The sequence below is a fragment of the Pleurodeles waltl genome, chromosome 1_1, assembly GCF_031143425.1.
Source record: "Pleurodeles waltl isolate 20211129_DDA chromosome 1_1, aPleWal1.hap1.20221129, whole genome shotgun sequence".
Lineage (NCBI taxonomy): Eukaryota > Metazoa > Chordata > Amphibia > Caudata > Salamandridae > Pleurodeles > Pleurodeles waltl.
Genome location: NC_090436.1, coordinates 18,148,341 through 18,161,838, shown reverse-complemented (window position 1 = coordinate 18,161,838; position 13,498 = coordinate 18,148,341). Strand labels below are relative to the sequence as shown.

The 13,498-nt window shown below is 43.4% G+C and overlaps 1 protein-coding gene across 1 annotated transcript in view; it reads right to left on the bottom strand.

Annotated features, from left to right (window-relative positions):
- Nucleotides 1–1,225: 1,225 nt before the first annotated feature.
- Nucleotides 1,226–13,498, bottom strand: part of LOC138255094 (matrix metalloproteinase-21-like) — a 457,798-nt gene continuing 445,525 nt past the window's right edge. Inside the window, exon 8 of the mRNA XM_069205828.1 lies at nucleotides 1,226–5,581. Within this exon, the coding sequence (XP_069061929.1) occupies nucleotides 5,273–5,581 (309 nt within the window). The 3' untranslated portion in view covers nucleotides 1,226–5,272. The remainder of the gene's footprint in view (nucleotides 5,582–13,498) is intronic.

Below are 13,498 nucleotides of genomic sequence, written 5' to 3'. Positions count from 1 at the left end.
TTCATCTTTTTTTTTACTATCATGCCACCTCAGACAGGAACCAGCCATATGTAAATTTCTTGGCCTTGCTCCAATAAGAACAATCCTGCCTGTCCAAACCACTAGTTTATTTTGTCTCAGACGGGAACACAAGCAGCTCCAGACCAGTTTTGACCACATCTGGGCAGACCCTTTGCAATTAGGGCATCACATTGAAGAATTCAAAAAAGTGACGGGTAAATTGCTTGAGGTAATCTGAGCCACTTCTAATCACTCTAGACCGCAACCTAGTCCAATGTTTCTTTACCCACCATACTATCCCCAGCCATATGCAAATCAGTCTGGGTCCTGCATCAGTAGGAATAGTGCAGCCCAAATTGCCAGTTTTATTTTGTTGCAGTTAATGCTCTAAGTGCATCCTGGTATGCCCAGACATGGACCCCATGCTCACTGTACTTACTGTAAGATTAGAGTTACACCCTACTGACAAAGGACAAATACGCTGAAACTGGTCTGATGTTGCTTGTGCTTCCTTCTGGAGGTGGCCACGCCTGGCAGTTCTGCTCAGACTGTTCCCATGAGGAGCAGGGTCAGTACTGCTTTGAATAGAGCGGCCTCTACCTAGAATGGAATGGTGGGCAAAAAATAATCAACTAACATGTGACCCAAAGCGATCGCCAGTGACTGAGATGGATTTAATCATTTCATCAATCAATCATGATTTGTAAAGTGCGAATGATCATCCGACAGGGTATCCAGGCACTTGCAGGTCCTGTAGACTTGTTTGAACAGCCAAGTCTTGAGTGTCTTTCGGAATTCTGGAAGTGATGTGGTGGTTCGGAGTTGTGTGGAGAGGCTGCACAAAAACACAGGGACAAAAGCAAGGAAAAAGCAATGAAAACAAGGGAAAAGCAAGGAACAGGCAGACAAAAAACAGGGAAAGAGCAAGGAGAAAGCAGTGAAAACAAGTCAAAAGCAAAGAGCAGGGACAGAAAAAAAAATGGGGGGGGAAGCAAGGAGAAGACATGACGAGCAATGCTGCAACACTGGAAGAGCTGGGACCACCACCACCGCCTTGGAATTTCAGAAAGACAGCACCACCGACTGATTTGCAGAATAATTTGTGTGTGTTGGTAAAAAGGCATCCACTTTCCCCACTCCTAGCCCAGTGTGCCCTCTGTCCCCCCTCAACTAGTAGCATGCTATAACATTTGGATTGGTGAAAGTGAAAGTAACCACAGACTGGTCATGTTACCATAGGTTTCTTTATTCAGGCAGAAGTACTGGCCCATCAAAGGGTACTGTTGCCATTTGTCGAACAAATGCAATAGTAAATAGAAACCATGTAATGAGCAAATGGGTCTTTCAACATTTCAAACATTTTATAAATACAATATGCAACAGAGATGTGAATTTTAATGTGAAAGCACAAGACATTCTATTCTCTGAGTAGTCAAAAGCCTGTGACTCTGATTAGCCCCAGTTTGCCAACTTTTTGGCTCAGGAAAAGAAATTCCTTTCGTTGGTTCCCAGAGTAAGCAACATGGGCTCCTTTTAAAGGTCCATATTACATAAGGGTAAAGGGAACAGAGAAGGAGCGGTGGAGAGAAATGCACATGATCCCAAGTTTTGAATAAACAGTTGTTTTTCCCACCAGGAAAAAACTGTACGAAAGCAATACAAATCAAGCAAACAATTGCAGGTTACAACCCATAAATATAATCGACAATGTAAAATAAATATGTTCCAGTTAATAATCAGTGAGTAGTGTACTCACAGTCAAACATTGCAGATCCGAGCAGCTAGCTGCTCCCCGTCATTGTTAAAGGGAAGACATATATAATGGATTAGTAGGAGTAAATTGCCATTAAAAGGTTTGGCTACATTTGTGTAACCCATTTGCAAAAACATTCTCCCGCTGTGCCGGGCTGGAGTTTTGTAGGCCACCTGGGGCCTCAGCCATACCTGATGCAAGTTCAAGGAACTGGAGTCTAATTAGCCCCAATTTCAGGGAATTTGTACAGCGCACTACTCACCGTAAGGGTCTCAAGGCAATGGGTTCCTAATTAACAATTCCAGGATTTTGGAGTGTCCCAAATTAGGCCTGTAACTTTTAGTTACTCTGTTCTGTAATTCGCAGAACCTCAGCAGCCTTTTAAACTGGTTGCATTGTTGGTAAAGTTGTTTGTCAACCAAACAAGCCATTACCCTGCTCCATTGTTCACTTCAAGCTGCACAGAAATATTTGTTACCCGTCTAGTCAGTGCTGTGCATCATACACACTGCTGCATAGTTTATGTGGCAGAGTTCAGGGTCCATCAACGACAGCCAAGTGTTCCATTTAGATTCTGCACTTGGGTTGTTGCGTGCCACGATTTCGCAAAGCCAAGTTGCTGGCTGCCAGGTTATATCAGGGGCCATCTCAGATGGAGACATGTTCATTCAAGTGCAGTGAAGTAGTCTTGAAGTGATGAATGAAATGCTTGCATTAATCTCAGCCACTAGTAATTACTCAGAGCCGCATCCCAGTCCATCGTTATTTTGCACATCATGCCACCCCGGTTTGGACCCAGCCATGTGCTAATCAGACTTGACTCTGCTTCGATAGGAATAGTCCAGCCCGAACTACCATGCTAGGCCCTCCTTGATCGGAACCCTAGCAACCCAAGAATGTTTTAACCCTGATTAAGGCATCTTACTGACTTATACAAAGCAGTGATGGATGAAATGCTTGAATTTATCTCAGCCACTGGTAATTACTCAAGGCTATATCCCGGTCAATTGTTATTTTCCACACCATGCCCCCTCAGTTTGGACCCAGTCATATGCAAATTAGTCTTGGCCTTGCTCCAGTTGGGACTGTACAGCTCGAACCAGGGCTTCCCTGAACCAGAACATAAGCAACTCAAAACTCGTTTCAACTGGATAGGGGCTCTTCAGTTTGGTGTAGCTTGGTTCCAGTGACACAGTGAGCACAGGACCCACATGTGGTAATACCCATGACACCTAGGGTATTGCACTGAAGTATACAATAAAAGTGATGGGTGAAATGCTTGAATAAATCTCAACCACTGGTAATTTTTCGAAACTGCATCTCAATCCATTGTTATTTTGCATACATTTGCTTATGGCTGGGTCTACTGAAGTGACATGGTGAGCAAAATTAATGCTGGAGGGGTATGTGGCCCGAGTAATTATGAGTAGCTGAGGTTAATTCAAGCATTCCATCCATCGATGTTTTCTTTGCTCGTGTGCAGGGCTGCTCCTCCAATAAGCCATTCTTTTAAGGGCACACTGAACAATGTTTGAGTTTAAAGAGTACATCCATTGTGGCATTCTTAATACAACGGTATCCACTGTGATTTCATTTTGATCAGAACATTAAAATGTTGGGAGCTCCATTGAAGAGAAAGAAAGAGATGAGGGCTAATAATGGTTGTTAACAACCAGTAGAGCCCTTGGCTGGCAGTGGCCTATAAGGCTTTATTAATAAAAATGTTTTAACTGCTATGGCATGGCTGGAGAATTGTTAAAACACTTGAGTCAGTGAAGGCTGCAGTTTGATTAGCATTACAAGCTATGTCTAGCATTTTTGCTTTATTAACACATACCTATATCAGGATTAGGGTTTAAGAACAGTTGAATGCTTGCATACACATAGACATACATGATAGAAGCCACAACTTGTGACGTTTTCTCTGTTACTTTTGGAATTAAGAATACCTCAGATGTACCCTTGCTTCCTTGTATGAACATAGCATCCATGTTAGAAAGTGCTATGCTGCAGTAAATGCACATAAACTGAGCCTAGTTCCACATAAAAGGAATTACTAAAGTTATACTTAGGTAAGTAAGGCTACATTTCTTAAAGATAATTAAATGTGGACAGATAAATATAAATAATTGGTTACATAAAAAGCCCTGGGTTGCTTTTTAGGGTGGAATGCACGCTACCACTTGTGTTCTGTTTTTAAGGTTTGTCAGATTTTATAACCAACACTGTATAGTGTTAGAGGCAGTACGTCAGCCCGGAACCCCAGCCATTGGTTGCAATGCCATCCACAATTTCAGTAACCCACATTTATCAGACATTCATTGTTATAACTTTAATTGCTTACATTTGTATCGAGAAACAGAGACTCCTTGCACTTTACACTTTTGATGGCAGGTCACAAATTCGGGCCTGATTCAGAGTTTGGCAGATGGGGTTACTTCGTCACAAACATGACGGCTATCCCATCCGACGTATTACAAATGCATTATATCCTATGGACATTGTAACATTTGTGACGGAGTAACCGTTCCGGCCAAACTCTAAATCGGGCCCTAAGTTATGTACGCATGCCAAACTCATCTCATTTGTTAATTCATTCACTCTTCCATACACTTGCTTACCAACTTACACAATCTGCTATACATGCACTCCTGTACCCATTTATGGATACATCTTTCATCCATCCATCCTTGAACTTACTAATTTCTCTATTCTTGCAACTATTGACTCACATTGACCTGCAGTCAGCCACAAAAACTACCTTTTCAGTAGTCACTTAAATAAAAGCCAGCCATATTGACTTTGCCACCGCTCCTTAACCATGTAACTGTAGATCTCGGACATGGGTGAAACAGTTAGGAACCCTATACCTCCCTTGCTGAACCTGTAATTCTGTATCATGAAAGCAACAATATCAATCCATAAACCAAACAATATTCCAAAAAAAACTCCTTAAATGTTTTGTATATGATTATAGCTATAGAAAGTATTTTATCTTAATATTTTGGTCTGTCTTGTTCAGCCATCCAATCTGCTTGATATCTCTCTGAAACGTTCTAGACCCCCAAACAGTTTGTAGGACATCACCAAAGCTTGGGAGACATTTTTTTGTAAACACTCCATTCTTAACCAGAGTGGTCATGACAGGTAATCGTGACAGAAATAAGTTCTGTGACAGATCAAGGTGCTCATAAAATATCCTCCAAGGCTCCCCTCTTCCCTTGTTGAGACATTAGAGTCTTTGCTTTCATGCTTCTTTTTAAGACTTTGAGGAGATGGTCTCAATCAACTCTGTTTCGCAGTATTGCTTTTTCCTGCGATTCCGATTGGCTTCTCCACTACATCGAACATTACTCTCCCATGCAGTCCAAGACTGTGCCAGATGAGCTAGATCCATGGAAAGAAAGTTGATGCTGCTGACATTTTAAGTGCAGACACTAAGATTATCTGCTTCTACTTTTAATGATGAACAGTGATACAGAGCTCTTCATCTGATGGAGTATCTCTCAGGACCTGGCTCTATCTCTTTGACATGGACAGCATAGATGGATGAACATCACAGATGTCGTACCACTGCTCACTGATAGGGCGCCCCGGAAAAAGGCCATTGTATGGAAGGGTGGAGTTTTCTTTCAGGTCGTTGTCACTAACCATCCTCCAAACATTTGTGTCTTTGATGAAGAAGACACTCTCATGTGTGAAGGAGAAATAGGCAGCATCCAGGTTTCCTGAAGGGTGGTTGTTGGACATCACAGCTGGGAATTCATCTGTAATCAGCTTTGGGTAGCCAGGGACCACCTGGTTTGTTTCCACGTTGAATGCAGTAACCTAAGGAAGCGAAGACAGAAAAAGAATAAACTTAGATATTTTCTGCATAAATAAAGGGAAAATGGTTTACAATGTTGTGTTTAATTATTGTAATTACTTTTATGTACAAGCCTTCCTAGAAGATGTACGCAATGCCTTCCCATAATAACTTCTCATTCAGTTTAAGCTATTCCCTCTTTAAACAGTATGGGCCAGATGTATCATTAATTTTTGTGGTCACATACGGCCCGATTGGGCCATTTGCGATCGCAAAAATGCATTTAGGTATGTGTGAATTCCAATTTGCAAATTGGTAACTCGTTACTGAATCGCAAATTGGAATTTCGACTACATACCGATTCGGTATTAGGCAGGGGCGTGTCAAGGGCGTCCCTTCCTAATACCGAATGGCGGCAGTATGTAGGAATGTTTTGTGCCTGAAATGCGGTCGCAAAACTTTCACGTTTTACCACCTACTTCAAGTAGGTGGTAAACAATTCACAAATGGAAAGGGGCCCCTTCTCCTTTGTGAATGCAAGTAAAAACATTAAATTTTTCTTTTTTTAAACGCATCCTGTTTTCCTTTCAGGGAAACAGGCTGCATTAAAAATAATAATAATAATAATTCTTATTTAAAAGCAATCACAGACATGGAGGTCTGCTGAGCCCAGCAGGCCACCACTCCTGTGATTGTAGCCATTCACAATGGGTCGCAAATTGTAACCTACCTCATGAATATTAATGAGGTAGATAGATTGCGAGCCATTGGGAATCGCTAAATAGCTGCAACCTAATTGTGATTCGCAGAAAATCGCAATCAGGTAATCGCTATCCAGATAAGTGATACATCTGACCCTATAATTACTATATCTTCTCAGTCAATATAACCCAAATGTGTTCTTAAAATATGCAATCAAACGTTTTTCCTATTGGATGGTTCTTTGGCATGCAGAGTACTGGGCAGTACAATGGATTGATTAGTTTGATTGTTTCTCCTGTGCCAGAGCCTTAGGTTGCATTTCTTGCACTTGCTTGGTCAGGTGTTCTATTTGTGTTCCTGAATCACCTGTAGTAGCTACAATTGGGCTTCCAGCGCTTGTCAGAGGTGATGGGATACATGTACTAAGATTTGAAATTGCGATTTCCTGATTGCGATTTCATGCAAATAAAATTTATGAAATCACAATTTTAAATGTAGGAAACACTTTGGAGTTTCATTTGCCATTCCCAGTGGGTTGCAAATAGACCTACCTCATGAATATGAATGAGGTAGGTCTCGCTTTGTGACCCATTGGGAATTGCAAAATATCACAGGGATGGTGGCCTGGTGGCGTTAGCAGACCACCATGTGTGCGATTGCTTTTAAATGAAGCAGTCTTTTTCTTAAATGCAGTCCATTTTCCTTAAGGGAAATCTGGTTGCATTTAAAAAGGAAACATTCACATTTTAAAAAAACATTTAAGAGTAGGCAGTGGTCTGTGGTACCACTGCCTACTCTTAAAAAATATTCTTCTCAACCATTCTCGCATCGGAAGGGGGTCCCCATTTTGATTGCAAAACATTCACACACACCTATCATCACCCACTCTCTGTATTAACTTCCTCATTTCCCCCCTTAATGCAACAACGTAACATTTCAGGGTGCTTCTCCTACGGCTATGCTCTTATGCAACCCATGCCTAGCCTTGCTTATTACTAGATAGGCTCTGCGCCCCTTCCTGCCCCACAATTCATACCTCAACTATGACTCCCCTGCCCACATACACAATAGATGTATCCTTCTCTTCCCCCCCCCCCCACCCTCCAATCGGGTTAGCTAGGACCAGGTGTGAATATGGCGGTGTTTATTTGTGACTTTAATCACTTGTTGCACAGTTTCAAGTTGTATTTTTAGCAATTCATTGCGCAATCGCGCTGTACAAGCTTATAAATGTGTGTAAACAGATCGCAAAATTATTAATAGCAAAATGTACTGGGGACGCGCCGAAAACTTTGCCGGGAAATCGAGGAGGAGGTGGGCAGCAGCTGTGTGCTGCCATCAACCAGGGCAGGAGCCCTTTAAAATCACGTAAGCGCTCCCGCTCCGCGGGACGCGCCGAAAACTTTGCCGGGAAATCGAGGAGGAGGTGGGCAGCAGCTGTGTGCTGCCATCAACCAGGGCAGGAGCCCTCTAAAATCACGTAAGCGCTCCCGCTCCGCGGGACGCGCCGAAAACTTTGCCGGGAAATCGAGGAGGAGGTGGGCAGCAGCTGTGTGCTGCCATCAACCAGGGCAGGAGCCCTTTAAAATCACGTAAGCGCTCCCGCTCCGCGGGACGCACGCGGGCGGCGCCCGGGCGAAGCCCGGGCCAAGGGCGGGCCCGTCCTTGCCCGTCATTGCCAGGAAGAGGCAGGGCAGGGCCACCCCCCTGTCATTTACCTTAAACTGTGGTCCCAGATAACCACTTTCCACTTGTCTGCCCGAAGGTCAAACTCAAGCTTATTTACACTGCGGAGGGGTAGCTTTCCCCCAAAGCTCCAGGCCTCTACCTAGCTACTGGTCAATTACTAATATTAACCTGCCTTTGCTCGCCCCGCTGTGATCTCACTTGAGTCTCCCACTAAATATAAGGCCCTTGGTTTTTAGTAAAATGGGCCGACGACGTGGGGGGGGTTTGGACGGGAAATTGCACTCTAACAAAACCCTGGACGGCTTTTTACAAAAGGCCGTTGGGGAACTTGAAAGAGAAATAGAATTAGTGCAACGTCGTCTTGCTGCCCCTCCTTCTGCATCCATTAGTTCACCCCATGATAGCCCAGTCTCACAGCCCCACCCGCGACTAGAGCTCCAGTCTGTCCCGATTATCCATCCCCCTTCTCCATCCAAAATCCCCCAAGAGACCCAAGATGACACTCCAATTGCACCTGCCATTTGTGCCACACCAACTCCATTGGCCCAGTGTCCCCCAATAGAAGGTTCCCTTACTTTAACTGAATCTAATACCAAAGGGAAAAGGAAGCGTAGGGAACCTGTCCTCAAAAATAAACGATCTAGAACCTTGAGTCCCTCTAATCTGGCCCAACCTTCTATCAATGATATGGCTCCAATCTCCTTACACAATACCAATAACTCCCATGCAAATGTGTTCATTAGGGATCTCATAAGAGATGAGCTCTCGAAATTACTCCTTCCTATCTCCAACCGTCTTCAAATAATTGAGGACAAACTTGATAGTCTTACGAGCAGTCAGCTACCAACAATTTCTTTACCTGTAGAAATTCATCCTAATCATGACCCTATTGTTGCCATTAGTCACACTGACCAAATACCCAAAACTTTTCCTCCTATTCTAAATCATGACTGGTCTAGTTCTGCTAAAACCCCCAGTATCCCGACGAACAAGCCCCATATGGCCTTAGCTCCCTTATTAAAAGGAACCGCCACATGGAACAATCCAGCAACTAACTCGGGAGACGGCCCCCCTATTAGGGAATCCTCACAACCAGCATACCAGAAGATGGATAAGAGTAGTGTTTCTCAAGAACCTAAAGTGCTTCATTTACCACCTGAATCATGCCCTTATCTTCTTATTATTTCAAATGTTCCTGAACTCAAACCTCATTTTTCCGAATCCTTCATCGAACTCAAAAATAAGGTTATCCACTGGTTGCATGTGAATGCGGGGTTTGCTTTTTCCATGTCATCTTCAATATTGATGGTGAGAAGGGTAGGGTGGGTGGGCCCTCTAGCGAAGATCGGTGTTGGGGATTGTATTGTCATTAATTTTAATTCCCACGATCTTGTCCATCGACTTTCTCTAAATGCTAATAGATTTTATCCTACAACTGGCAAAACTTCTCTTTGCAGGTTACAAGTGTTTTATCCACCTTCTATGTCGTCCGGGAGTACTCAATCACCACCATTATACGGGGCTGGCTCGGTTTCTTACACACTGCCCACCCCCGTAATTGGTCCTAGACGTCCTCTATCCTCTCTCTCTGAGGCAGATTGACTAGGAGATGCCTTTCAGGATGTGGTATTGTCTAACTGCGAAGCTGAGTTCATTTGCCCTATTGGTCTTAACATCTCAGCCGATTTTGTTGTCCCGGGTTCACCCAAAAGTTTAACATGTCAAGCAACTGAGGAATGCATTTCTAATCAGTCAAACGCTCCCTATACCTTGGGTCACACCTGCATGGTCAACTCACCAAATCCAAACACTATTGGGGTTATATCCAGCGAGGTTCTAAAGACACAGAGTAAGAAATCTTCTGATCTTAATCCACCCGAGGGAAGCACCATGGTCCTTAATAGTCCCCCCCCTAGTATTCTATATGCCCAGAATAAAGTTGGGTCCTCATGCTCAGAGGATCTCGATAAGGTGCTCAGCTGGAATATAGCTAGATTGGAAAGCAAATTACATAGCCCAGGTTGGGGTTACCTTATTGATGATCACTTGATGTGCCTTTTTCAAGAAACATGGGCATTAGTACCCAAATATAGACTCGGTTTCAAAAGTTTTTGGGTTCCGGCCCGTAAGTCATCTTCTGGGAGACCTTCGGGAGGGTTGCTCGTGTGGCTAAATACTTCTCTCAGGTGCAAGATAGAAGAATTAGACACTGGTTGCCCGGACCTGCAAGCCCTATTGTTAATGATTTCTGAAGAAAAACCCCTCCTCTTAATTAATATCTATAACAGGAATGTGAGTCCCCACCTTGAGTCTGACGTTCTGTCGAATTTGGACTATGTTCTTAAAAGTAATCCCTCCTCTTTTGTTTTAATTGGAGGAGATTTTAATGTTACCTTCGAACCTAATCCTTTAGTCCAAGGAATTTGTAAAGAAGAGGATGCCCATTGGGGCATCCCCCAGTTAGTCTCCAACAAAAAACCAAGATTGAACAAATTTGCACGCTTTTTGGCTGACATTGCACTAGCTCATGGCCTCCGAGCCTGTAATGGCCGCTCACACTCGGATGCTATTTTGCGACCTACTTTTAGGCGCGGAAAACATAGCAGTCGCATCGACTACATACTTCTTGATATCCGTCTTTGGCGTTACATGGTAGATATGAGGGTAGATGAGCAGCCCGTGAGCGACCACGATCCTCTGATTTTATCAACCAGAGGTCTTTTTCCTTCGTTCATAGTGCCTCACTCTAGGTCCAATGTGTCCCAACTGGCCCTAACCAATAATAGATGCAATTTAAAATGGGAATCTGTTACCTCCTCCCCTAAACATCTAGCATCCATTTACAGCTTGCTTGCGAATCATATGGAGTGTATGATCCGGTTAGATGAGTCTGAGGAGGGCGATAGCCTTCTTACAGCCCACACTGACCTGTTCCAATCTTTAAAACAATTTTTCACTAAAGAGACTGTTAACAACTCCAATAAAAAATACAATGCCCCTTGGTTCAACAATTCTTGCAGAACAGCACAACTAGCTCTCCTGGATGCAATCAAAGAAGGCCATGCTGCGACGTTGAGAATAGCCAGGGGCGCTTACAAGAAGGAATGCTCAAAGGCACGCAGAAGTTGGGAGGAGGCCAGATGGGCCACTATTCTGGTTTCAGCCTTATCTAATAATACTTCCAAGTTTTGGAAACTAATAGCTGATAATGACAGTGACTCCCCAGCCGCGCCTGGCTCTACAATCCTCTCAGCAACTTGGGTAGAGCATTTTGGGCAACTTTATGGAGGTCCACCAGAAGCTTCTCTGTGGCCCCCCAATGATTCAACAAACCAAGAGATCATTCCAATTTCTTTTTCTCTTTCCGAAACTAGAGCTGCAATAGACTCCCTGAAATGGGGGAAGGCTCCTGGCCCAGATAAAATTCCAGGTGATTTATATAAATCTAGACCTGATATATGGGCTCCCTACCTCAATTTTATCTGCAATGCTATTGCAGCAGGCGCACCAGTTCCATCTACTTGGAAAGGGGCTGAAATTGTACCGATCTTCAAAAAAGGAAATCCAAACATTCCGGCTAACTACCGTCCAATTAGTCTCCTCGATAACTTCCAAAAAATTTATGCGAAACATCTTCTGTCCCACCTTGAGGAATGGATTATAGAGTCTGAAGCCCTTTCTGATTTACAAGCGGGTTTCAGACCCGCAGTGAGCACAGTTGACCAAGCCCTAAGATTTATGTCAATAAAATGGAAGAATGTTGACCTGGGGGGGGGTAACCTTTACGTGGTCTTTATAGACTTAAGAGCCGCATTTGACCTGATCCCCAGGAATCTGCTGTGGTCAACATTATTAAACATGGGAGTGCCATTTGGCCTCCTGAAACTCATAGCTGAGTTGCACCAAAATACCTTTGCCCAAATCAGGTGTGGACAGGGGGGCGAGCTGACTGACCCTGTAGCTATCAAAAAAGGAGTTAGACAAGGTTGTGTTTTGGCACCTACTCTTTTTCTGCTCTACATTAATAATTGCATCCACTACCTAGAGAACTGCATAAATGATTCTCCGAAACTAGGTGGGAAAAAAATCCCCTGCCTGCTATATGCAGATGATACGATCCTACTTTCAAAATCGCCAATGGGAATTCAACACCTGATTAACCAGTTCTGTGCTTATTGTAGTGATTTTGGTTTAGATGTAAACATTAAGAAAACCAAATTTATGATATTCAGTACCTCTAAAAAACGATCGCGTACTAATATTAAGATGAATTCGACCCCATTGGAGAAAGTTGAAGAGTTTGATTACTTGGGTTTCAGATTATCTACATCAGGCAAATGGAAGGCAGCAATTGACAAAGGGGCTCTGATCATAAGCCAAAGAGGTGGGGCCTTAGTCCGCAGATCTAGAAAGGCTCCGAGCCCCCCTCTGAACATTCTTGCGGAGATTTACAATGTTCAAATCAGAGCAGCAGCCCTATATGGAGCGGAATTTTGGGGGTCCCATAAAAACCTGGACATTCTGCAAACTAAGGAAAATATTTTCCTCAGGCAGGTGTCCAGGCTAGGTTCGGGCACTCCAATGACCCCTTTAAGGCTTGACCTTGGCTTAAATGGCATTAAAACCATAGCGGCCTTAAGACCCCTTACCTACTGGATTCGTCTATGGAAATCTGCTGAACTAGAACCATATAGGCTGGCTATAAGAGAGTTGATAGCCGCTCCCAAGGCATTGGAGAGAATCCCCTGGCTGAAAGAGATGAAAATTGCCTGGGACAAAATGGGTCTTTCCCATTATTGGAACCACCCGGATCAAATCCCTGATAAGGCTAGGAGATTTGTTGCGAGCAGATATTGGGAGAAAGTTAACGAAGATTCCCTGCACCAAAAGAGGGCGGGTAGGTTAACAATGGATTTTCTTCAAATTAAGCATGAACCCTGGGCTGAGAATTTCCTGAACCTCCCTATCCCTCCGTATGCACGCACTCTATACCTGCAGTTAAGATATGGTACATTGCCTACCAATGGTTTCACGGCCCATTGGCCTTCTAACATCGCTACAAACGATAGGTGTATTTTCTGTCAACATTGTAAAGAAACATCAGAGCATGTATTATTCTTCTGCCCTTTGTACAAGACACCAAGAAAGAGGTGGATTATCCCCCTCTGTAAAAACATGTCATTTCAGGATAGAGTAACTGCCATTAGAATCTGTACACATGATTTTTCTCCCAGGGTTGCCATTCCAGTTACCAAATACTTATCGGAGGCCTGGTACATCCGTCGCAAGTTCATTGCACCCAAAGGCTCCTGAGTCATTTCTATACTAGTCTTTAGAAGGATTTTAATCTTCTCTTTTTATCCTTTTTGTATTGCTTTTAGTAGGAAATTTCCATTACGAATTTGTTGCCTTTCTTATGACTACCAAGACTGCACAAGCTTATATAGCCTTCCCATATAGTTTTCCTGTTGTTTTTTTTTTGATTGGTACTCTGATAATGTTTCCTTTTAGTCCAATTAGACTATTTTCAGTCTTTTTTGTCTTCTGGT